The sequence below is a fragment of the Psittacula echo genome (assembly GCF_963264785.1).
Source record: "Psittacula echo genome assembly, chromosome: 3".
NCBI lineage: Eukaryota > Metazoa > Chordata > Aves > Psittaciformes > Psittacidae > Psittacula > Psittacula echo.
The window spans coordinates 75735285-75762929 of NC_137736.1; the positions used below are offsets into that span (position 1 = coordinate 75735285).

General features: G+C 40.1%; 1 protein-coding gene across 1 annotated transcript in view; it reads right to left on the reverse strand.

Annotated features, from left to right (window-relative positions):
• GPC5 (glypican 5) overlaps positions 1-27645 on the reverse strand; it is a gene marked incomplete at both ends in the record, with an annotated part of 674493 nt that overhangs the window by 560831 nt on the left and 86017 nt on the right. The window contains 1 exon segment of the mRNA XM_080612532.1: positions 14340-15034. Within this exon segment, the coding sequence (XP_080468658.1) occupies positions 14340-15034 (695 nt within the window).

Sequence of the window (27645 nt, forward strand, 5' to 3'; positions counted from 1 at the left end):
TTTCAGTATTTCCAAGCACTTTAGCAGCCTCTTACAGCTTGCTACCCGTAACACTTGCTTATTCAGTATCAAACTTCCGTTGCAAAGAAAAAAAACGTATTTTGGTACGTGAGAGCGTGCACACGTGCATGGAAGTTTAAAGTATTCCTTAGTCAGGCAAAATGCAAGTTCTTCAAAATAAGAAAGCCAGCATTTGGTACAACAGGCCAGTTTTCCTTCAGAACAGGAAAAAGACATTAGTGAGATTACCTTAGGAAATAGCATGGTGGAGTACCACTGGTGTTTACAACACGGTGAAATCATGCAGGAATTGTCTATGATTTCCTCTGTTTTCTTTGCAAATGTTGTTTTCAAGTGTGACTCGTCCTCTCTTTTTCTCCACTGTAGCCTCAGGACTCTAGGCAACATCTTAGGCATCCAGAACACTAAGCAAGGAGTGGAGTTACAACAGCAACCAAGTGTCATACATACAGAACTTGCAAGAGTCAAAGAGAAGCTCAAAGGGACAAACACTGTGAACAATAGCCTAGGGAATTAAAGCTGTTACTTAGAATAATGCTTGCACAAATTATTACATGATTTGTAATTGCCTGCAAGACAAACCTTAAATGGACTTGCCAAATAATGCTAATTTCAAAGCAATTTTATTCAAAACTGTAATTAAAATCTCAGGTGATACACGAAAAAGTGCACTTATACTTTTTCAAGAGAGACAGAATTTTAAGTGGTTTCAAGCTCAAGAAGGGACAAATCCAGTTCAAAGCAACCTTGTTAAATGTAGATTGCCCCATACCCAACCAGGTGCTACTGAGCAAAGATAAATGCAAACTGTAGATCCACAAAAAGCTGACCCACCAGTAAGGCAGTGGTAGCCTCATCAGAAAAACCCAAGAAAATTGTATGTTACCAAAAAAAAAGGAAAATAATTTTCAGTGATACATAAACAAAAATAAGACTTGCAGATACTGAACTAATTATTCCACTGTGTTTGGCACTAATACATCAGTGTCACTGCTGCACATCTTTTGGGGGAAATCTACAGTCAAGACAAAGGACCAAGAAAGTGACAAAAATGCTAGCAGTTTGCAAACCTTTTTTTTTTTTTTTTAAAATAGTGATTTTTTTAATACAGTTTTGTAAAAGACTGCTGTCCAAGCTGTTGGATTCTGGGAGCCACAGTCTACAACTTTCATGTGACTGGATTCCTATCCGCCTTCTACCACTATTTCTACCAAAACCGATGCTCCAGCCCAAGTTCTCCTATCTTGTCAGTTTTTAATTATCTCTGATTTCCTTTATAATTTTGCATGTACTGATAGTAAAATAAAATCTAATAGCCCATTAAATATGAGTTAATACACTTTTAATTTGTGTCTTCTGCTTTTTAATTACTAAAACCTTAAATGGTTTTAATTCTGCTGCTCCTTTCATGAAGGACTAACACACAGCAAGTCTGGCAGTAAAAATAGCTTCTCCTTCTGAATGGGGGTGGGAGGGAAGGAAATGATTTTTTTTTTAATGGCTTAATGTCAGGGGAAATCCTAATGTTCTCAGCCAAGTTACCCTGCAGCCAGAATACAGCACTGCCAGTTCAAACTCTTCAAAGGCAGTTCAACAAAAACTGCTTCTTGTGAGAGGCTGCCAGCTTTCCCGATCCCAAGTCTGCTTCAGCGGATGCCAAGGTGTTTCATTTATGTTCAGTGAAAACACTCTGTGGTTCTCCTCTGAAAAGCAATTACATAAAACCAGCAGCAGCCCTTTCCAAAGATCAGCTACATCTGTGTAGTTAGACTGATTTATCTGTGCTCTCTAGTGGTTAAAATACACTTTATTGCTCCTTACTTCTGTGTGCCCTGGAAGTACAGCTTTGATCTACAGGGCTAACATTATGCCTTCTTGTCTGATACAGACAGAACTGTTTATTATACATTTATCCAGGGTCACTAGTGTAAACCAGAAAAAATTCAGTAGGAATGTAACTGTCACTGAAAGCAGAAATGGGGCTCTGTAACCTTTATCAGGCATGTTATTCACTTAAAACAAAAAACATTACAACTTATAATACATAAAGAATTTGTGGAAGCAAAACAAGTTGTCTATGTCAGCATATCTGCGCGATGTGTTTATACTTGTGGCAGGCTGCAATTCATGGTCCAGAATTGTGACAAGGAGAGCAGTTTTGCAAGATCTGTGACAAAAGTATGTAAGTCAATAAAATCATGCACACTTACAGTAACAGTCATAATGCATTATTTCATTTAGCATAAGATACTATCGACAACTCTTCAGATAAGTGGATGGTCACCTTTTCACAGTAATAATCAAAAACAATAAAAAAAAAAAAAAAAAGAGGGAAAGAAACCCTCTGTCTAGTTAGCATAGGTGATTCCCCCCCATTCCAAATAACATTTTACGAGATTAGTGAGTTTGCTTCCTGTATCTTAAGCATTTCACTGCCTTCTCACCCTCTTACCTGAACCTGCCCAAAGCAGCTTTCTTTGAAGATCTTTTGTGATGTACAAGATGCCCACTTATCCATACGTGTTCATATCATTTCAGGGACCAAAATAGTCGGAAAAACTCATCTGCTTCAAAAATCTCAGGATTTGCCCTAACAAAGTTTTCCTCTTCCAACACAAAGGGCTCATAGTGATTTAGGGGCCAACTGAGACACCCAAAGTCTGCTCAGCTCAGTAGCTCACTGTGAACAGTTAATTATGTTTCACAACGAAAAAGGAAGAGCAGAGAAAAAAGCAAGCACATATGCAGCCTACAGAAAGGCTTCTCAGCTGACTTCTTCCTTTACATTTGTTCATGCCTTTTACTTGGCTTTGGAGAAGGAGTGAAAAGTCTCTTTTCTTCTCTTTCTGCAAGAACTGGACTGCAGCATTTTTTATCTCTTGGAGCATCTTCCTTACCTTCAGTTCAGCTCTCCAGTGGACACATTCAGAGGAGCCTGCCATGGTGCCAAAGTGAAGTTAGACATCTACTGTGTCACCTAAAACTATGATGGCAGCCCACACTGCTTACTCCACATTTTTCAGACCTTCAAATCCCTATGCAGCCAGTGGAAAGAGGATGGCCACTGTGGATCTGTATGTACATTTTGCCCAAATTTTGCTTAACCTTCTGTTAAAAAGAAAAAAAGGAGTATATATTAAAGATCCTATGCTTTCCTAATAAAACAGATCTCAATCTTAAGAAGGAAGTACAGCAAATCAAAAGATTTAACAAAAGATTCAAGTAATTTCAAATTGTGAAGTGGCTTTGCTCTAAACACACTAAACAGGAATGCATAATGTATGCCATGATATGTTCCTACATTTTTTACTTGGCAGTATGTATCGAACATACCTCATGCAAACCTGCACTAGTCAGCATTGCTTGCCAAAGCACTGTCTCAGTAAGTGTGGTGGGTTGACCTTGGGTGGCTGCCAGCCCCCCAACCCAGCCACTCTCTCACTCCCTCTCCTCAACAGGACAGGGGGAGAAGATAAAACGAAAAAGGTTGTGGGTTGAGTAAAGACCAGCTGATCACTCACCAATTACTGTCATGGACAAAACAGCCTCAACTCGGTGAGGATGAATTCTATGTTTTGCCAATTAAAAATAGAGTAGGTTGATGAGAAACAAAGATCAAATGAAAACTACCTTCCCCTCAGCCCCTCCCCTTTATCCCAGGCTCAACTTCGCTCCTTCCTGTGAAGGAGTTCCCAACTCCTCTGTCTCCCCTCAGCCCCCCAAGTGTTGCAAAGGGGACAGGGAACTGGAGATGCTGCAGGGGAGGAACCTGGAACATTTGGCAAATGAACTGAAAAAAGCACTTTTCAGAAAAGTGTGAGACATGAACTTGACACTGGATTTGAACCTCTTATCACCAAAGGTGAGAAATACATCCTCTCGCATTTCCAAAAAGGAAAGGAAAATTGATCAAAAGAAAAAGAATTGGAATTTTTGTATCTATCTCAAAACAGGTACCAAAGGCTATGCCACCATGTACTCAAATGCTGAGAAGCTAAGGAATGTAGCAAGTGACTTATTTAGAAAGACATGGCTTTGTGGCTTCATGTTCTGATATTTTTTTAAGAAGCTCTTGACAGAACTGAGTATTTTGCCACACATCTGTCAGTGTATCATAAACCAAAATAAAGACAGAAACAGAATATTAGCAAGTGTATGTCCATCAATGTGTCTCAGTTTTATTTTATTTAATTTGCACTTGAGAAGTAATATCCTGATAAATCATAGAATCATAGAATAGTTAGGGTTGGAAAGGACCTTGAGATCATCTAGTTCCAACCCCCGTGCCATGGGCAGGGACACCCCACACTAAACCATAGCACCCAAGGCCTCATCCAACCTGGCCCTGAACACCGCCAGGGATGGAGCATTCACAACCTCCCTGGGCAACCCATTCCAGTGCCTCACCACCCTCTCAGTAAAGAACTTCCTCCTTATAGCAGATTATACCCTAACATACATTTATCCAAAATGTGTCCATAGCTATGGATGTATTATTGCCTCTGTCTATACATGATTTAAAGCCCTTTTTCTACACATTAGAAACAAGTAGAACAATTGCACTGGAAAAGGACACCTATTTTGAGCAGACTCTGCAACACAGAGCTTAAAGAGGTATTCCAACATATAAGAGGTACTCTGGAATGTGATTACCATTATTTTTATGTCAAATGTAGCAGAGAACTTGTTATTTGTAAAACACTGATTTTAGTTACAAAATCTGTACAACAGCATGGGTAGTATATAGTGTGTGGCATTGTGGACAAGACTACAGATATAAGGCTAACACTTCAGATCACAGTAGGCAAGCTACTGAAATTAATAACAAGGATGGATCAAACCAGAAAATATGGGAAGAGCTGTCAAACCTCTAGTTATGTTTGGGTAGGAAGAAAGCCTACTGACAAGCCAGAAACACCTGCTTTTTTTTTATTTTTGCCTTGTTTTGCAAGTTCTTACTTGTCTTTTCTGATGAACAAAGCCCAGTTTACCCTCAGAAGAAAATATTCTGATAGCAGCAAGGAGCTTTTGCACTTTGAAACAATGGGAAAGTGAAATATAACAGTTGAGGGATCTGAATTAGATGGAGGTCATAGCTGCAGAACACTTACTCATGTACATGCTACATTAAAAAAAGACTGATGTATACAAGCACCCAAGTTTTTCCCACCTACAGCTGGATGCATGTCTGTGAATGGAGAGAAATGGAAGGTGATGGTGTTGAACTGCGTATTAGGTTCGCTATCAAACCTTTCTTTAGAACACAATAATATTAGAATACAGTCATGTATCAGATGACTAAATCCAATTATCGTTTAGCAGTTTCCACAAATCAGTTTATATTGATCTTGTGAAGTAATTTAAATTCATCAATTTATCAAGTAATTTAAATTCAGCAAAATAATGATGACAGAGATATATGCCAAAAGCTTCAGGCAGAAATCCTCAATCTTATTCCAAAGTCTGCTTGCTGAAAACTCTGTATTTTTTTTTTTTTTTTTTCTAAAGCATTAAAGAACTATACGGTATGTTTTTCATATGTCATTTACAAATTGGTAATCGGAATACACACTTGCTTAAAGTTAAAGAAGTACAAGGCTGAGTCCAGTTAGGTAGTTTGGTGGTAGGAACAATATAATTAATTTTCCCACAATATCAAATCTAGGTTGCATCTGCGCAGTCTCTAAACCGAGACTCATTTCCTTGCACAGTTTAACATCAACAGCTCAGCTTCTCTTGAGAACAAAAGTACTTACTGTTGACACATAGCCTTGTGATCAGCTCCTTAGAGAACCTCCGGTCTCTCCCTGTTGGTCTCAATTTCTATCCTTTCCTGGGGAATTTCATCCAGACTATGAGACTGTATAAGGAACAATTCATTCACTTTTGCTTTGACCAAAGGTCTGTGAAATAGACAATATGTCTTATGCACACCATAGTTGTGAATACCTTGCATGGCTATGTTCATCATCCATGAGATGAAGCCAGTGCCTACATCCTGTGCTAGAAGAGCAAGTGATCCTTGAGCCTTGTGCTGGCTCTCTTACGAAAGCAGTGTGTCTGACCCTCTAAGGTATCTGTAGAAATCAGAATGAAGGAGCAGGAGCATGTATAGAAACACAAAATAAGAGGGAAATCTGGGATTTGAACACAGTAAGTTTGGGATTTGAACATGCTAAATTATCCCTGACCTCGAGGTGGTTTGTATCTGCTTCAGATTGGAGAACTCCCTCAGAATGACACAGTCTACATGCCTCTACAATGGCAAATGCTGGGGAAAGTTATCTGTACAGCAGCAGATCACTTACAGACAAATGAAGTCAGCTACTTGGAAAAGCCAGCTAGATATTTGTCTAAACGTACCTATCAGATAAAGTATACCTAGAATGTTTGCAACACAGAAATGTACTGTGCAGTTTAAATATAAACAACATTGATAACAAACTGAAGCACTCATAAATTATAGAATGCTGTTTATTCTGCTTAATTTGCAAAATAATAAGTGATTAGGTTATTCTGTAACAATTGCTAGTTTTACTCTAGAATATACAATAAATTAGGCTGTGAAAATATATTTTCATACAATTACTTTTTCTTATATGTAGAGCTTTCGTTTCTTTTTAATCAGGGTTTTGATTTTCAGTCTATGCCAGGTCATAAAAGCATATCGACTAGACTAGACCAGACCAGACCAGACTATAATTTTAGTTGGAAGGACCTACAACAATCATCTAGTCCAATTGCTTGACCAATTCAGTGCTGAACAAAAGTTAAAGCATGTTATTAAGGGCACTGTCCAAATGCCTCTTAAACACTGACAGGCTTGGGGCATCAACCACCTTGCTAGGAAGCCTGTTTGATCCACATTGGCCAGAACACAGTGAAAGCATAGTGCTTACATACAAAAATACATAGAAGACTTCTACCAAACCTACAGCACAAATTCTTCACTTTCAAAATTAGGGGATGCCAGAATTTGCCTGTGTGATTTTATTTTTTTCTGAGGTGTTTCTGAATTCCGCATTTTAATATGTATATAAAGCTTCTAATATCATGGTCACACACTTCCTTTTCCTTCAGATCCCCAAATCATCAGCGCCTATAATACATAATGAAAGGAACCAATATTCCTTTTCATCTCTTTTATTCAGTATTAGTCTCAAACACCACTGATCTTTTGGGAATCAAGAACAATAGTTTAATGTAAAGCTTGGAGGAAAGATTTAATTATAAAGCCTTGTAACCGTTTTCTTTCTTTTCTTTCCAATTACTTTCCCCTTTTCCTTCAGCTCCTGCCTCAGACCCATATCACCTCCTCTCAGGTCCTCTGTTCCACTCCAAGGGACATCTCAGCTGCTGTGTTACCCAAAGAGTGGTAGCACAAGTTTCCATACACCAAAACAAAACCATGGCTAAAAAAGACTCCCTCTTCAAGACAGCTCCCTCAACCAGCTTGACTTTCAGCTGCCAAAGCAATGTGAACACAGGGAAAGGGGTAGAAACACACAGCTGAGAATGGTGCCAGAGCAGAACCTGGACAACCCAGGGTGAGACAGGCTTACTGTGCTCCTGAATCACACTGTGAGTGACACAGGAACTTGCCTTTCCATGGCATGGAGCTGTGCCAGTAACCCATGCATAAAGGGACCAGAAACACGCTGTTATGCTGGGCTAGTAGTTTTCGTCCACATACACACAAAAAATTTCAATCTTGCTAAAATTTCTCTTTGTCCTTCTGTCTTAACATTGGCAATGGCTAGGACAACAGAATGGAGGAAACACGTAACAATTTATTACAACTTGCAAATAAGTTTCCATAGGTTTTTTGTTTGTTTTTCCTTAAATAAGGCTTAAAGGTGTTACAAGGTTCTTGTCCATCCATTAGCCTGCACTGCTGCCCTCACTGGGGAATTCCCTGGCTATACACAAGCTCAGAGACCAGCACAGAGCAACCCAGCCTGAGCACAGAGAAGCGTAGGATGAGTCTACAAGGTCCTTTGTAGGAGTAAGTACTTTTACCTGTTATCCAAAGCCTAAGAACTACATATCATCTTTTTCAAATTATTTTAATAATTAAAACTGTTCCCATTTCGTATGATACAGCTCTCTTAATCCTCTATGACATTATAGCTGCATGAGCATCCACAGCAGAAGTCTGCTAAAAAAATCCTGTTCTATCAGCTAAAAAGCACACAGTCCACTATGCACTGAGCATAAGCAGTACAGAAATGGACATATACAGACTTCAGGAACACAGAACAGACTGTCATTAAATATATGTGTATGTGCGTGTGAATGCATATAAATACATGAATAGTTGCACAACCCACACATCTCCACTAGATTCTGCAGAACAGCATAGAATAATGTCCAGGTACAGAGATGATGAACAGGTGCCACACATTTTTCAGTCAGTGGAGCTGTGGGAGGCAGGAATTAAAGGTGTGAATTCAAAACAGGAAGAACAAAGGGAAAGACAAATTCCAGCTGGGGACATCACGGCACTGCTGTGCTGACCCAAGCAGAAAAGTGAACAAGTTGTAAATTACTGGAAAAAAAGGTTTAGTAAAAAGAAGCTATGCTATATAGGCATTAGTAGTCTTTCCACACCACACAGAGCTTAAAGTGTGACTATACATAAGATTTAAATATAGAAACCCATGCAACATATTAGAAAAAAATCATTTACATATAGTTATTTACAATAAACATACACATGATTAGATAAAGAGCTGTACAAATACATTTATCACTAAGCAGGATACTCTGTTGATTCTCATATTAACATTTGCATATTTATATATCATACTTCCAAATATTTAAAGATTTTTTTCTCTGCTTCTTTAAAACTCATGAAAGTGCTTGCTGTGATGAAATTCACTTTTAAAACTGCAGAGACTGCTGCATGCTTAAATAAGCCATTATTTGCTAGCTCATAATCATCTTTTCTATGTCTGCTAGAATCACTGATGCATTAATTGCTTATCAAAATTTGAAACAGTTCATGAGTCACTCTGAAGATAAAATAAATAAATATTAATGAGTCAATTTCAACAGAATTCATGTCCTCTGCCTCTTAAAGCTGAAAGACTCCATTTATTACATGTCAGAATTAGGTCTCAATACCTAATGTATGGGCAAATATACTCAAAGCCATACTCAGCAAATCAGAACTGAATAGATCACCATGTTTCAAAGGATCAATGCATCATAGTCTTATTTGACCAAATTACAGATCAAAGAGAGAAAGGCCTGGTCACTTGTAACATAGAGATTAAGTGAAAGATGTCTAAATCCAGGGTTCTTACACAGACCGAATGAAAAATGAAGCAGTTTGTTTTTAAAGTTTCAAAGTGATTCTGTATGAGAAGATGCTTAACAAATAAACACTTGCTCTTCAAACAACCACATTGACACAAAATATCACTGCATAAGAAAATCTGTTATTCCTTGTATCACATGAAAGAGGAGAGAGGGAAGGCATAGAGTTTTCAAGAATACCAAAATAAAGCATAAAAACTTTCATTTTGAAAACATGAGTGTGCTGAGAGACTTCTAAGTCTGGGCCAATGCCAGTTCACTGCTGAAAATCCAAGCTTAAAACTTTTCAAGCTAAATCATAGAATCATAGAATCATAGAATAGTTAGGGTTGGAAAGGACCTTGAGATCATCTAGTTCCAACCCCCTGCCATGGGCAGGGACACCTCACACTAAACCATGCCACCCAAGGCTTCGTCCAACTTGGCCTTGAACACCGCCAGGGATGGAGCATTCACAACCTCCCTGGGCAACCCATTCCAGTGCCTCACCACCCTCTCAGTAAAGAATTTCTTCCTTAGATCCAATCTAAACTTCCCCTGTTTAAGTTTGAACCCATTACCCCTTGTCCTCTCACTACAGTCCCTGATGAAGAGTCCATCCCCAGCATCCTTGTAGCCCCCCTTCAGATACTGGAAGGCTGCTAGGAGGTCTCCATGCAGCCTTCTCTTCTCCAGGCTGAACAGCCCCAACTTTCTCCGCCTGTCTCCATATGCGAGGTGCTCCAGTCCCCTGATCATCCTCGTGGCCCTCCTCTGGACTTGTTCCAACAGTTCCATGTCTTTTTATGTTGAGGACACCGGAACTGCACACAATACTCCAAGTGAGCTCTCATGAGAGCAGAGTAGAGGGGCAGGATCACCTCCTTCTACCTGCTGGTCACGCTCCTTTTGATGCAGCCCAGGATACAGTTGGCTTTCTGGGCTGCGAGCGCACACTGCTGGCTCCTGGTCATTTTTTCATCGACCAACACCCCCAAGTCCTCCTCTGCAGGGCTGCTCTGAATCTCTTCTCTGCCCAACCTGTAGCTGTGCCTCGGATTGCTCCAACCCAGGTGTAGGACCTTGCACTTGTCATGGTTAAACCTCATCAGGTTGGCATCATCCCACCTCACAAGCATGTCGAGGTCCCTCTGGATGGCATCCCTTCCCTCTGGCATATCAACCGAACCACACAGCTTGGTGTCATCGGCAAACTTGCTGAGGGCGCACTCAATCCCACTGTCCATGTCATCGACAAAGATGTTGAACAAGACCGGTCCCAACACTGATCCCTGAGGGACACCACTCATTACCAGTCTCCAGCCAGACATGGAGCCATTGACCACAACTCTTTGCGTGCGGCCATCCAGCCAGTTCTTTATCCACCGAGTGGTCCACCCATCAAATTGATGTCTCTCCAATTTAGAGACAAGGATGTCATGTGGGACAGTGTCAAAGGCTTTGCACAAGTCCAGGTAGATGATGTCAACTGCTCTGCTCCGTCCATCAGTTTCGTAGCCCCATCATAGAAGGCCACCAAATTGGTCAGCCAGGATTTCCCCTTAGTGAAGCCGTGCTGGCTGTCACCAAGCACCTCCTTGTTTTTCATGTGCCTTAGCATGCCTTCCAGGAGAGTCTGCTCCAAGAGTTTGCCAGGCACAGAGGTGAGACTGACTGGTCTGTAATTCCCCGGGTCATCCATTTTCCCCTTCTTGAAGATGGGGGTTACATTTCCCTTTTTCCAGTTGTTGGGAACTTCACCTGACTGCCATGATTTTTCAAATATGATGGCCAGTGGCTTAGCAACTTCATTCGCCAGCTCCTTCAGGACCCGCGGATGGATTTTGTCAGGTCCCATGGACTTGTGTACGTCTAGGTTTTTAAGATGGTCTCTAACCAGATCCTCTCCTACGGTGGGCCTAGGGTCCTCATTCTCACAGTCCCTGCGTTCACCTTCCAAGACTTGGGTGGTGCAGTCAGAGACTTTGCCAGTGAAGACTGAGGCAAAGAAGTCATTAAGAACCTAAGCCTTCTCCAAATCCTGGGTAGCCAGTTCTCCACATATCTTCCGGAGGGGGCCTACGTTGTCCATAGTCTGTCTTTTACTCGCTATGTACCTATAGAATCCCTTCCTGTTATCCTTAACATCCCTAGCCAAGTTCAATTCTAACTGGGACTTAGCCTTCCTTACCTGGTCCCTAGCTTCCCAGACAACATCCCTGTATTCTTCCCAGGCCGCCTGTCCCTGTTTCCACCTTCTATAAGCCTCTTTTTTCCTTTGAATTTTCCTCAGCAGCTCCTTATCCATCCAAGGAGGTCTCCTGGCCTTCCTGCTGCACTTCCTTCTAGTTGGGATGCAACATTCCTGAGCTTGGAGCAGGTGATCCTTGAATAACAATCAAGAGTCTTGGGCCCCCCTGCCCTCTAGGGCTGTGTCCCATGGAACCTTACTAAGCAGGCTCCTGAAGAGGCCAAAGTCTGCTCTCTTGAAGTCCAGGGCAGTGAGCTTGCTGCACGCTCTTCTCACTGTCCTGAGGGTCTCAAATTCGACCATCTCATTATCACTACAACCAAGTTTTCCCTGAAGTGTCACATTTCCAATGAGCCCTTCCCTGTTGGTGAGCATGAGGTCAAGCATGGCACCTCTCCTTGTCGGCTCCTCTATTACTTGCAGAAGGAAGTTGTCTTCCACACAGTCGAGGAACCTCCTGGATTGCTTGTGCCGGGCTGTACGTTCACTCCAGCAGATGTCAGGGTGGTTGAAGTCCCCCATGAGAACAAGGGCCTGTGAGCGTGAGGCTCTTCCTATCTGCCTATAGAGCACTTCATCCACAGATTCCTCTTGATCAGGCGATCTGTAACAGATCCCCACAATAATGTCCCCCATCGCTGCTCTCCCTTTAACCTTGACCCACAAATTCTCTGTCAACTGCTCACCCGTCCCCAGAGTTCCATACTCTCCAGCCTATCCCTAACATAAATAGAAACTCCCCCTCCCCGCCTGCCAGGCCTGTCTTTTCTATAGAGCCTGTAACCTCCCATTCCAACACTCCAGTCGTAGCAGCCATCCCACCATGTTTCTGTGATGCCTACTATATCATACTCCCGTAGTCGTGCACACATCTCTAATTCCTCCTGTTTGTTTCCCATGCTATGGGTGTTTGTATAGAGGCATCTGAGCCGAGCTCCAAATGAAGCCGGCTCATTGGCTGGAGCGGCATGAAACAGGAAACAGAAGTCTTCCCTTGAGCCTTTACTTTCCCATTCTAGTTTTTCCCTGAAAATTGTAGGTAAAAGAGATCACCCAAAAATCTGAATGGGGATATATCAGGGAAGCCTTGAAACGTATTAGGAATTAGACAGACATCAGTGAGGCACTTCTGAGCCAAACTGTTAAAACTTTTCTAAAAAAAAAAAAAAAAATCACAGTTTTTCTCAAGGAATTTATTCAGCAGAAGATTCTGGATAATGTAGCTGGCTGGTATAAAGCAGATAAAATGGGAAATTCATAGAATTGTGCAATTTCCCTGTTACTCACTGAACACAAGCAGGATGAAGAACCCATTTTAACAGACTGTGGGTCTGAAGTGAAGAATCTTCTATTTGTTAAATTAAGTCAAGTTCTTTATTGTGAGATGTTCATATCAGCTGCTTAGCAGAAGACACTGCTTCAACTCCAGCTAGTCACATAAAGAGGCAGTAGAAGTATTACTGCCCCACAGTGCCACACCACAGTAACACCGAGACACCCTGTTTAGACCTGTGTATACTGTAAAACTAAAGGCGTCTACCCAGACCAAAATAGCCAATCCAGCACTAAACACAGAATATGTCACTGTCAGTGAAGCCTGTATGTAAGGATACAGAGAAAAATACAATTACAAAATGTGTTTTGGTCCAATATAACATACAAAGAATTCAAACTTTGCTACTTACGTAAAATTCTTAAATTTTCAGATACAGTAGCTTTCTTTATAATGTGTAACTCAATAATGTATATTTTCCCTAACCATATCTTACAAGTTCTTCATGCATTCACAGTTAACACAGCTCTCACACAACTTGCTTTTTCTCTTAAGTATATTTAACGAAGGATTTAGTTCATGTTAAAAATGAACTGTGACACTTTCTTTGAAACCTACAAAATTATGCAAATAAAAAATGCAAAGTCATAGGTTCTTTAAGACAGGCCACTGGTCTCTAAAAGAAGAATTGTTTAAATATATCATTATGTGCATATAAGATAACAGTGAAGTGATTAAACGATTTTCTTATGTCCATGAAAACATTTTTTTGTACTCTTAAAAATTATTCTCATCTGTCATAGGATGTCACAGAAAAAGCTTCCAATCTGCAAACAAATATTGCTGATATTTAACATTCTCATTTACACAAATGTCAAGGTATTATTCTGGTTTTACAGAATATTTGTGGAATTAGTTTTTCACCAGATAATTCACCTTCCTTTCATTAATATTTAATTAATATTAAATTTCGTTAATATTTTAAGCTTTCAAACTTAATGACACATTCCATTGTTCACTGTTGTTCAGCAGAACTTAATAACAGTTGTAAAGTTAAATCTAAAGCTACTCAGTGCATCTACAGAAAATGTTAACTTCTAAATAAAAAGGGTAAAGGAAAAGAAGTTTCCACGGGATTATGCAACAATAATTTTCACTCAGCAAAATTTTGAAAAATGCTGTGGTTTCATGGGAAGTGGAAAAAGATAAATTCCGCAAAAGAATTCTTTTCATACTGAATAGCCTTTACTGTAAATGCTGCCAAAACATTGAATCCCCATTTGATGTTAAATTTGTGAACAGAATGTGGGAAATTAGCAGGTCATGCGCATGAGCAAAACAAAAACTGGCAGTGCTGGAAAAAAGCATTGTCAAATAAACTGAATTCAGATACAAATGTGTTCATCACCATACAAATGCCCAAACAACTAATAGTTATGTTAATTTTCTTAAGTGTCGCATTTGCACTAAGCCTGGATAAAATCAGCTTCTTACCTGCTCAAATAATTCTGGCCCATTGACACGATCCTGTAAGACAGCATCATTAACAAGCAAGTGGAAGTTCAGAAGCACATGCTCAATGTCATATGTTCCACTCATGGCACTTGAGAGCTCCTCCAGGGACTCAATATACCCCCGCCAATGAAGATCAACTTCTGCTATGTTAGCTAAGCAGCCTCGGATGATGTTGAGGCAGTAGCCCATACAGGGCTTACTTAAAGTCAGCCCTTGGCAATGGGGACAGTACTGCATTCTCAGTAAAGCTCTGCTGCAGTCTTCAGAGAAACGCAGATGATCTGTTGTATTGATCACTTCAATCCCCAAATTCAGAGCCTGCAAGAAAGTCCGGCTGGGTAACGGTGATCTTCCCATTTGTCTTATGGCCTTTTTGGGAATGTTACCAAAGGGTTTGATGTCTCTTCTCGCCATTTGGAGGCACTCCACATATTCCACTGAAATGTCCGTCAGATGAGGGTTAATCACATGGTTGTAGATGACTGGGAACAGGGTGTCAAAAAATCTGTTGACAGATTCCTCTGTGCTAATGTCTGTGCCAAATAAGAAGAGTCCAACATCTGTGAAAAACTCTTGAACACGTGTAGTAGCCTCAGCAGCCATGTTTCTATGTGTTTTGCAGAAAAGTGTGCTTGTGTAATTCTCAGCCAGTCTGATAAGCATTTCAAAGGTTTCTGCAATAAAGTAAGCTTGTTATTTTTAAGGTTTCAAATATAAGAAATTAAAGTAAGAAATTAAAACAATTACATCAGGACATCTTACATCTATCTGCAATGCATTTTTTTACCTTACAAGTAATTCTACAACACAATCAATAATCCATATGTTTTCTTGGCAGGACATATTAAACAATCTAAAAACTATAAAAGGAAATTGATTGTAAGCTGAGTTATTAAGTTACAAAATACAACAAAGCCCTATTGTATTTTTGTACACATTTACATACATTAGTTCTCTCATCTCATGACTCATTCTGCAAGTTGCAACAGAAACTTAAATGCTCTCAGTCACTTCAAGTAATTCCTCTTATCAGCCTAAAATGGATGGGCAAAAGTAATATTCAACAATTTAAACAACTCTCCCATTCTATTAAAACTTAATTTTTAAAAGATCAGTTTTGTCTCTTTGTCTTCCAAAGGAAGGAGGTGTACCCAATACACGTGAGAATTATGTTCTATGTTCAAATCATACATGCTTTTAAACAATGTTGTTGTTTGGTCTGGCAATTGCTATGGTCAAGCAAAGTGCTGGAATGGGCAGAACTGCTTTCTTTGGGCACTGTGATGCACCATCTCTAATCCTGAAGATCTGCACAACAGGTAAAGCCTGAATGGATAAACTTACATTTCATTTCAAATGTTAGGTAGCAATCCTTAAGTACACTGAGTAGTTCCTAATAAAACTATTCTTCCCTGAATTGATCTATGATTTGCAAGTAAGGAAAAAATATGGTTTTCTAAACAGAAAAGGGGTGTTTGAATGAGGAATTTTCTAGATCTGCCTGAGAAGCTTGCACTTCAGGGAAAGCAAAGGAGCAATATATAGTTCAAAAAGAAACTTACTTAGAGCTGAGAATATGTATTACAAGTATTAACCCACTTTATCCACTGGATGGCTATGACTCGGTAACTTTCTTTTATTCATTCAAACTTTATAAATTTGCATTTATTTGTTTTTTTCATATTTATTTTTTTAATGGGACTTTATAGAAATACAGTGACGAAAAGCACAAAGTACAGTTAATACTTTCCAAACTGGGATGTTAAAATAGGCAGAATCAAATAGTGTCAAACTATGCCACACAATTAATGAAACAATCTGAAGTCTGATGTTAAGTCAGTGACTGAAAGGAACAGTAGAAAGAATAATTTTAATGTAATAACCAAGACTAGCTATCATATCTCTAACATGTATCTATGCTAAGAATAAACGCTTTATATTCTGATTAAAAGTTTGTCCAGTTCAGTGGGTTTGAAATTGCAAACTTTGTGTAAAGATCACAGGGAAGACATATTAATCTAATCTGCTTATACTTTCTATGCATTCTTTGTTTTCTCCAATGAAAATGAGATATATGCTTCTAAATCAGATTCGTTACCTCTGTTCCTGTGCTATTAAGTGCTGACTGCCCACAACAGAGTAGAAAAGTGCATCCCATTTGTCTTTTTCTTAACATTACTATTGCACATTCATATGTGCATCTCTCCTAAAGTGAATTTCACTGTAAACATTCATACATGCCAAATATCACAGTGATTCAGCATAGGGTTTGATTTCTTTCAAAAGTCAGACTCCTGAAGCCAGGACACCACATGGAGCTCCCAGCAGTGCAGACCTATTCCAAAGCCTCTTCAGTTTATCCCATGAGTTGACATGTGGAAGTACCAGCTGAGTAACTCTGGAGGCCACCACTGCCTGCATCCACTGTTTATTCACCGGCTCTGTGACATATTTCCACCTTCAGCACCTCATGCCAGACCATACCTGAGACACCTGCATAGCAGCCAATGTTAATATGAGAGACACATGTCCTTCTGGAGCAGCAGATGAGACACAACATGTCAGATAGGGCATATTGATCAAGACACCCACTTTAATGCGACTGAACAGAGGATGAGATCTCCACCAGCTGTAAAGGCAGTTTGGACACCTACCTCACATGGGGACACATGTACATGGACAGCTAAATTAGAACCCTAAATATTCTACTGTAATTTTGTCTCATTTTTATTGGAGGGAATAAACACTGCAAGGTACAATCCTACTATGGAGGATTTATTTAGTTGCCTAAGAGTGTTCAATGCAATTTCCAATGGTAGTTGCTATGTGCCTGTCTGGAAGGGTATGGGTTTTTCACAGGTCCTGTGTCACATCTGCAGGCTTTGTGTGGATGTTTTGCATTTAAAATGGGACTAGATGGCTGTGCCTAGACAGCTGAACTAAACCCTAGATACCAAATTATCAGTGACTCCAGAACCCTTCATATAAAAGCTTGGAGCAGACAGAATAACAAAGACAAAAAATTTAAGTCAAATCAATTCTTGGTTTAGATGGTTTAAAATAATAAATTGTGAAGAATATTAAAACCTCCTAGGAAAATAGCTATTTTTGTAACTGTTGATTCAGTCTTTTACAGAAAAATAGGTAATATTAGTAAAATAATGATGTTATAATAATTTAGAATGACATGAATAAGGTTTTTATGACCCTTCTCAATTTTCCATTATTACTTTTTCCTAGATGAAAACCATAAAATATGTGATATAAAATATCTGTTACAATCCATGGCTTCAGTATCCTATTACCAAGAGCAGAAATATTAGATGAAAGAATAAATCATGCCACACATGGATAATCAATAGATTCTACAACGTGGTCTAAATAGTAAGAAACCTTCAAGATTGAACTATATTACTAGTGCCCCAGCAACCAACAGATGAATGAGTTCAATAATCAGCTGCATGATTTTTTGACTACTTGTGCTTTTCTAAATAGCATATGATAATACTGGCCACTTGTGTTTATGTTTCTGCATCATGCTGTTTGTCATTTTAGAATTTCTTAAAAAATTTTTCAATCAAGTTTATTTTACTGGCATGTTTCCTACTTTATAACCACCAAAGCTATTCCAGAGATTTGTTTTGCTGCCAGACAGCTTGAAGAATGACAAACAGCAAAGCAAACCTATGTTTATTTTCAGTATTGAACAGCTTCTGTGAACACCTTACAATGGCAGTCTATGTCATTTACAACACTTTCAGAGACTTCAGTGACAAATCAAGTTATGCTGGTTCAATACTGCAAGTGCATCATAGATTTAACAATGTGTTTTTCTATTTTTTGAGTCTATGGGCCCAAACGAACATCATCAGTCTTAATTATTCAGCCACATAAGAGAAGCATGAGTTTTTCATCAGTATAAATGTAATACCTATAAAAGACATTTTAAATATAACCAAGATGAGCCAGACAAGCTCTTTCTATTCTTATTAAATGTCTTTTAATCTGCAGGTTCGGTGCCTTGTCTCCATCCTTTTTGACATCTTTGTATTAACCACTACACAATATCATACAATATCCTAGATACCTTCTGTAGCGCTACTGTGAATAATGGGTGACATGTCAAACTTTATTTTATTTTTGCTACACTTACAATTATGATTTGTACACTCCTAAGTCAAAACTCAGGGCTGTCAATACATTAACCCATTAGTTTTTTTCGAAAGAACAGTAATGTCTTTCTTCCTGGTTTTGCTAACAAGGAACAAAACACAAGGCAAGGAAAAAAATATATATGAATACTTTTTTGTTTTATATATATATTGCATTTATTCAGCTGAGTCTTCATATCAGTACATATACATACAGGTTTTTTTATAAGAGTGTATTTAATAAAGTGGTCACATAGTGAGGTAAAGTAACTATCAATCAGTTCATTGCTTTAAAAGATTTTCAATCTTTCATTCACCTTCTTTAACCTTTCTGTTCCTTAGAGCCACAGCTAAATTATAAAGATACCACAATGTAGTAATCAGTCCAGTGGATTACTGTCTTTAAAAGACCACATAAAAGTATACGAATGCCTTGTTTACTAGAACAACTCACAAAGAGAACATAAAAGAAACCTTGGTTTTTTTCCTAGACTTCAATCAGAGGTAATGGAAATACTGCACAGAATGAAATAGAATTTGGATTGGATTTTAAACCAACCCTGCAATTCTAATACTTAACAGTTCTGGTAAAGTGTTTCTCTACTACAGGTACCTTAGAAAATTAATTTAAAAAAAAATCCTGTGGAATCATGTTGTCACAAAAGGAACAGCATTTTCTTAAGTTTACCCTTTCTCCACACAGATAAATGCTTTATACAAGCTGCTAAATAAGAAAATGAATGGTCTAATTCTGAGTATTACCTTTTGAAAAACCCATAATACTTAACACAAAGATAGTCTAATAAATTAAAAATCCAGTAGCAGGCCAACAAATTGTAAAGTGTTATAATTCAGAAGTAATTCACCAGCCTACATTATATATCATAAATTAATTCACACTGAGTCAGGGTAACATATAGAACTCAATAAATTACAACTAGACAGGTTAAAATCCATCCTTGAACTATAGACACAGTATTTAGGAAGAATGCCTTTCATAGTCCAGGGGGCAACCAGAACTGATGAGCCTGCATCACCTTAAGTATCAGCCCATAATATACAGGAATCCAGATAACTAAATCCAACTAAAAACTGAAAAAACTTAATAATACTATTAATTTATTTGATTTGAGTAATCCTATTGGAAAGTATTAGCTTGTTGCCAGTTGCCATTAATGTTCGGTGATCTCAAATGTTTTCCTTCTGTTTATGGGCAGCACAAATAATCCAGAAGCATCAAACTATCTCTAGTAAAGATTTACAGTCCAAACAAGCATATCTTGCACACACTGTACTATTAGAGTGAAGGGGAATACCTCAGGTATAGTTTGCAGCTTAGCAAATACAAGATGTTCAAAAATTATGGGAAAAAATAATTATGGAAAATAAATTAATCCAGTCAGTATTATACACATAATCTCTTTGTTTAAAATACATCAAACAGAGAAACATGTATAGGTGGGAAATTCAATGTAGTTATTCATAACTACATAGTAGTAGACAGCGCCAGATACACTGCAAAGTCCTCTAATCACTTACTGTCCCAGAAAAATGAGCTGAAGAAATAAAGTCTTCGAGACATATAAATGAATTATGAGGAATGAACTCATTAGGGTATTGCCTGTGAAGGTTATATTGAAGAGAGATCAAAAAAGGACCAGCAGAAGATATCTGAGACTCACAAAAACTGCTCCTCATTAACACATATTTCAAATTAATCCATTTCATAGATTATAGACTCACCACTGAAGTCAGTAAGAAAACAAGTAGAACAGATGAAACCTGCAGGCCAACCAGCTTCATGTTGCCAGGTGTTAGTGATACACCTCAGGCTTTATAGCCATTAACTACTCATAACAAGCTTCAGAATTTGTCAAGTCTTGTTTGGTCTTGAATTTATTGTAGCTGTCTTTGAAAAAAATACAAAATTAAGAAACTTGAATAAGTTCACCATTGCCTGAATTGTCCTATATTCAGTGGCAAATTACTCAGATGTTAGGAGTTTCTTACATATCCTATGATTTTGAGTTTGGTTTAGTTATATTGTATTTTTGTTTTAGTTGTGGGGTTTGTTGTTTTGGTTGGGTTTGGCTTTTGTTTGTTGCTGTTAGTTTGCTTTTTGGTTGTGTGTTGTTTGGTTTTTATTTCCTTTTTTTTTTTTTTAGCTTTGTGAAATTGCAAAACTCTCTTTAAAAAATAACACAGAGGACTGAAAAAAAAAAAATGAAGTAATTATGGTGTAACTAAGCCTAAGGGCCCAAAGGGTAAGTGTGTACCCCATTAGCAAATACAAGGTTACGACAAACAAAATGAGCCCTGAAGGGGCCCAAGACCATCATGGAAGACACCTTCAGCGGCAGCATTATATTCCTCCCAGTGGAGAGCTCTGGAGGCATGAGCATAGCACCAGAGAAAAGTCTATACACTAGAAAGTTAGTGTATGACAGTTTTAGTTGGAATATTAATAGGAATTAGTAATCATAGATAATTTGGGCTATAAACATTAGTGCCACTGTAATTACACTGAAAAGAACTGTTGCACTTTGAAAGGCTGTTAAAACATTAATCAGAGAAACAGAAAATTCTTATGGAACCATACGTAAGGTGTGCTCATTGGGAGGACTCCTAAGAAACTCATTCCCTATTTAACCAATGTAAAAAATCATTTAACATTTACTTGAAAATTTAATGTGCTGAAGAATCTAGGAAAACATGTTCCAAAGCCAGGTGAGATGAATTTAACCCATGATTGTGCTACATTTTTTTACTACTCTGAATTGATAATTAAGCTTTGAGACAAGCATATGCTACTGGCAGGATCAACCAGGTAATAGTTGTCCTTCTCATCCTTATTTTATAATCTAATTAGTAGCACTCAGTGTCAATCTTTTCTCAGTAATCCTGACACTGTTTTGCCATGCAGAATTTCCTTTCTAAATCAACAAATTTAAGTATTTTCCTTCTCTCTGTTCTTATTTATACATTCACGAACAAGCCCAGCACTGCAATGGGGTTCAAGCGCAGCGGATCTGATAATATTATCTCCAACTTGTGTTTGTTTTTTATAAGATGTTGGAATAAAATTCTCTTTTTTCCAGTTGCCTGGAGCTTCATTAATTTTTATAACTTAGTGAAAATCACAGAATCATAGAAGTGTTAGGGTTGGAAAGGGCCTTAAAGATCATTTAGTTCCAACCTACATGCAAACAGCAAAGGACACCTTCCACTAGACAAGGTTGCTCAAAGCCCCATCCAACCTGGCCTTGAACATTTCCAGGGATGGGGCAGCCACAACTGGCAACCCGTGCCAGTGTCTCACCACCCTTGCAGTGAAGAATTTCTTCCTAATATCTAACCTAAATCCATCCTCCTTCAATTTAAAGCCATTCCCCCTTGTCCTATCACTATATGCCCTTGTAAAAAGTCCCTCTCTCAATTTCCAGTAGGCCCCCTTTAGGTACTTGAAGGCTGCTCTAAGGTCTCCCCTGAGCCTTCTCTTCTCAAGGCTGAACAAGCCCAGCCCTCTCAGCCTGTCTTCATAACAGAAGTGTTCCAGCCATCTGATTCAGGAAATTCTTTTTAAACTTTTCATTTTTCAGTGAAACTTACTACTATTGATTTTAAAATTTAATGCTAGAATTTAACATACTCATATGATGTATTTAATCATATCTTGATATATTATATTGTAATATGGAATGACTGTCACAGGCATGAACAAATAATAATCACATGAATTAGTATCACATGGTTTTTATTTTAGCTAGTTGTGACCAGTGATTCCACTTTTCTCTCCTGTGGTCTGTTTTTATCCTTTTGTCCTGGTTTAGCAGTAGCAGTCATTTTTTCTACTGGTGCAGCACTGTGTTTTGACTTTTGGCCTGGGAATAATACTGATAAAGCTGATGTTTTCAGTTGCTGGTCAGAATGTTTACCCTGACCAAGGACTTTGTGAGTCTCATGCTCTGCCACGGAGGAGGAGAAGCCGGGAGGAAGCAGAGACAGGACACCTGACCCAAACTAGCCAAAGAGGTATTCCATACCACAGCACGTCATGCCCAGGATGTAGAACGGAGAGCTCCCGGAAGGGCTGGATCACGGCAGGGTGGGGGTGAGGTACCGGTTGGTGAGCGGTTGTATTCTCTTGTTATTTCCTTTATCATTATTACTATTGGTGGTAGCAGTAGTGATTTGCGTTACACCTTAGTTATTAAACTGTTCTTATCTCAACCAGTGGGAGCTGCATTCTTTTGATTCTCCTCCCCGTCCCTCCAGGAGCGGAGGGAAGAAAGGTGGGAGGGGGGGAAGTGGACTGCGTGGTTCTGATTTACGGCCTGGGCTTAAACCACGACAGTTCTTTTTGGCGCCCAACGTGGGGCACGAAGGGTTGAGATAACAACAGATCTGACCAAGGCACAATGCTGATTTATGGGCTCTCAAAGTTGTTTCTCTTGATGTCACAGTTTCAGTATGCTGTAGCTTACTTAGAGCCGGTATTTGCTGTGTTAGTGTTTATCAAGTGTGGGTCTTCGGCTAAGGTTCTTGTTTCATTGTACTTTATGGTAATGGCTTGTAATGCGGGCGGGCTCCGGCAGCAGGGCGGGATGGACGTGGCCGTGGACTTGTACCTGGCCGTCCCGCTGCTCTTCACTGTCCTGGCCCTCGTCCTCGCGTCCGTCTTTGTGAGGCTGCGGGGAGCTGGGGGGGAGCGGCCCCGGGAGCCGGCAGCGGCCGAAGCGGCCCGGGAGAGCGGCCCCGGGGACCAAGCGGCGGCGGGAGCAGGGCCGGAGGCCGGAAAGGAGGCGGCTGCCGAGGAGGGGAAGGAGGCAGCTGCTGAGCAGCGGGAGGAGGCGGCAGAGGAGCCGAGCCCCACAGCCGAGCCCAGCCCCGCGGCGGCCGAGAGCGTCGCCCAGCAGCCGTCCGCCGAGCCCGGCGAGCCTGAGCCCCAGGAGGATGCAGGAGACCCCGCAGCGCTTCCCAGCAAGGCAGAGGAGGAAGATCTGGACTCGGAAAAAGAGAAGCTGGTGGTGAGAAAGCCTTCAAGCACAACAGCTACAGCCCCAGTGACAAGTACAGCAGCAGCATTTGAGAGTTTTGAAGGTTTTGAATGGCCTTTGGGTACCCTTGGGACCTGCCTGCTGATTGTGATGGGGATCACCATGTTGGCACACACACAGAGTGTGTTTTACCCACAACCATTTTGTCTGATCCCAAGAGTTAAGCAGAGTCAGGTTTGGGTCTTGTCTGGATTTAGACAATACGGGGGGACCGAGAGGTTTTCCCCAAGGCTGGACAGTCATGAGTTTCACGGTGTGTGGGACAGTATGGGCAAGTATCTAATCCACTGGGCCCCTCCAGTGCTTTGGAAGCATCGGAGATGGAAGGCAGCTGTGTGGAGTCCCCAACGACAAGTTGCAGAGACTGCTGCAGGGGAGGGTGAATTATTTTGAGCCTGATGGGCCCATGGCACTTCAGGCCATCAGGGCAGAGATGCAACATAGAGATGGACTCATGATCGAGGGGTGGACTTTGCAATGGGCCTCTCCTGCTCTGAAAGACTGTTACAAGGGATGGAGCCCACCATCATGGACCGAATGGACTCAGCAGCTTTATAGGGATTTGTCCGTGCACTAAGATAAGAGTGCACCGAGATGAAAGTGATGGTATATTGAAAATGTGGGATCTGAGCATGACGTGAATGGTATGGAATAAGGGGTGGATACTGTCCTGGTTTAGCAGTAGCAGTCATTTTTTCTACTGGTGCAGCACTGTGTTTTGACTTTTGGCCTGGGAATAATACTGATAAAGCTGATGTTTTCAGTTGCTGGTCAGAATGTTTACCCTGACCAAGGACTTTGTGAGTCTCATGCTCTGCCACGGAGGAGGAGAAGCCAGGAGGAAGCAGAGACAGGACACCTGACCCAAACTAGCCAAAGAGGTATTCCATACCACAGCACGTCATGCCCAGGATGTAGAACAGAGTTCCCGGAAGGGCTGGATCACGGCAGGGTGGGGGTGAGGTACCGGTTGGTGAGCGGTTGTATTCTCTTCGTTGTTATTTCCTTTATCATTATTATTATTGGTGGTAGCAGTAGTGATTTGCGTTACACCTTAGTTATTAAACTGTTCTTATCTCAACCAGTGGGAGCTGCATTCTTTTGATTCTCCTCCCCGTCCCTCCAGGAGCGGAGGGAAGAAAGGTGGGAGGGGGGGAAGTGGACTGCGTGGTTCTGATTTACGGCCTGGGCTTAAACCACGACACCTTTTAATAGCGATGACTCTGGGATCATTCATCTTGCAATTCTGAAAACAACAAGAGCATATTTTTTTGTATAATGCCAGGAGAAGAAATAACTGGCAATAAATAGAGCTCTACCAAACCCTTTTTTCCTCTTGGATTCTGCTTAGATTCTCACTGATTTTGCAAGGTTCTTTGTGTTTCACAGGCAATGCTTTATCACTGGAGGAAAATATCTTTAAATTCTCAGTTGAAGCAGAACACTTCAGGGGATCACAGCTTTAAAACTCCTATCATATAATGAAGTTGTTTTAACATCTTTTGACGTAAAAGGTTGTGCATGGTTTGCAAAAGGACATTAACTTGATAACGATTTATGTATTTTTACACATTTGCCATAATAAATAAGGAATGCGAGTCATCTCAGATGTAGGAAAAGGGTACCTTTCAAAAAAGGAAATTTGTAACTTGTAGCAGGATGATGTTGATGGTCAGAAAAGTAATTTATTAGAAGGGTAAAATTAATTTCACGCAACTTAGAATCATAGAATAGTTACAGCTGGAAAGGACCTTAAGATCATCTAGTTCCAATCCCCCCGCCATGGGCAGGGACACCTCACACTAAACCATGCCACCCAAGGCTCTGTCCAACCTGGCCTTGAACACTGCAGGGGATGGAGCATTCACAACTTCCCTGGGCTTCACAACTTCAAAGATAAGCTGGTCACCCGAAGCTCCCTAAAAGTCAGGTGAGATAAACAAGCACTTCTAAGGCGTGACTCATCTCTCTGACTCTACATGACTACTTTTGTTTGAGATTAACTGCTCTCTGGAAGTGCTTGATCCTCTCCTTTGACTATAAAGGGACATTAGAACAAATCACTTAGATATATTAAGATCTACATTTAGTCAGGCTGAATCCCTAAGATTTTTATAAGGAACTGGTATTAAGAGAAAGTGTCATCAAACATAATATGATAACTGCAATTTAAATGAATAGAGAGCTGAGATGATCATGCTTCTACAAAGTGGTCTTAATGGTAGATAAATGACAAACTTCTAATATATTTATGCAAATCCTCTTTCCTTCTGCATAGCCAGGAACGTGGTTTTCTTAGAATGAATTAAACTTTATACTTGGTCCCCAGAGGGTTTCCTGAGCATTGTGACTTTCCCTGCTAGCCTTATAAAAAGGAATTATTGGGGAATCACAGAGGACTTACATATGTCAGTGTGCGCTCACAGCCCAGAAAACCAACCATATCCTGGGCTGCATCAAAAGGAGTGTGACCAGCAGATCAAAGAAGGTGATCCTGCCCCTCTACTCTGCTCTCCTGAGACCTCACTTGGAGCACTGTGTGCAGTTCTGGTGTCCTCAACATAAAAAGGACATGGAACTGTTGCAACAAGTCCAGAGGAGGGCCACGAGGATGATCAGGGGACTGGAGCACCTCCTGTATGAAGACAGGCGGAGAAAGCTGGGGCTGTTCAGCCTGGAGAAGACAAGGCTGCGTGGAGACCTCCTAGCAGTCTTCCAGTATCTGAAGGGGGCCTACAAGGATGCTGGGGATGGACTCTTCATCAGGGACTGTAGTGACAGGACAAGGGGTAATGGGTTAAAACTTAAACAGGGGAAGTTTAGACTGGATATAAGGAAGAAATTCTTTACTGAGAGGGTGGTGAGGCACTGGAATGGTTTGCCCAGGGAAGTTGTGAATGCTCCATCCCTGGTGGTGTTCAAGGCCAGGTTGGATGAAGCTTTGGGTGACATGGTTTAGTGTGGGGTGTCCCTGCCCATGGCACGGGGGTTGTAACTAGATGAGCTTAAGGTTCTTTCCAACCCTAACTATTCTATGATTCTCTGAAAAGAAAGAACAACATCAGGAAAATTACCATAAGGTTATGCTGATGACTGATATCAGATAAAGCTTTGTCTTCACATTTGAAAGTTCAGAACCTGATTTCCTACACCCCCCGTGCCCTCGTGTCCATCCATCCATTCCCTCCCCCACCCCCCACCCCTTATCCCAGTTTTATGCTGACAATACTCATTCAACTTCAGTTAGCTGGTTTTCAATGTATACAGGTTAAAGTGAAATGATAATCAGGTGCTAGCAGATGCAACACTACAGATCAACATTTCTTTCACATCAAACAAGTAAATATATTCATTTTGTATCACTGAATATATAATCTGACAGCTTTCTTCTAAGTGTGGGTGGAAGTTTGGTGAATTCCTGCATCTGATATTCTGAGAAATTCCACACTAAAAATTGTGACACAAGTTAGTCAAAGAAATTTGAGGAGTTTGTTTACTTAACATATGACTACATGTCACGGGTTTCAAACAGCCTCCAAAGAATTTGGTAAGGGTTTAGATGCGTTTATCATCTTCCACTTCACTTATTTTTTATTGAGAAAAAGGACACAAAAAAGGTGTTCTTTAAGGCTTCATTCCTTAAACAAACATCCATGTTTCCCATGTAAGATTCAGGAACAATTAATTTTATGACAGGATCCATTTTATGAAGTTAGTTCAATGTTCCTCTATAACTATTTGATATCAAGAAGAAAAACTGCATGCTACAGAATCACAGATTCGTTAGGCTTGGAATGGACCTTTGGAGATCAATTAGTCCAAGCCCCCTGCCAAGGCAGGGCCACCTATGTCCCTCTGCATAGCCCTGGGATATTAGTGATTAGTGATCTAATCACTCTTAGTGATTAGTGATATGTGCAAAATTTAGCTTGTAGGTGCTGCAAAAGCATTTTGGTTTATACCATGTTTTTCACTACTTATTTCTCAGAATACTGTAAAAAGGAACAAATTTGAAGTGTGCACTTTCAAGTATCAGACAGGCTAATAAATGTACCATTTCTAACTTGACAAGATAGA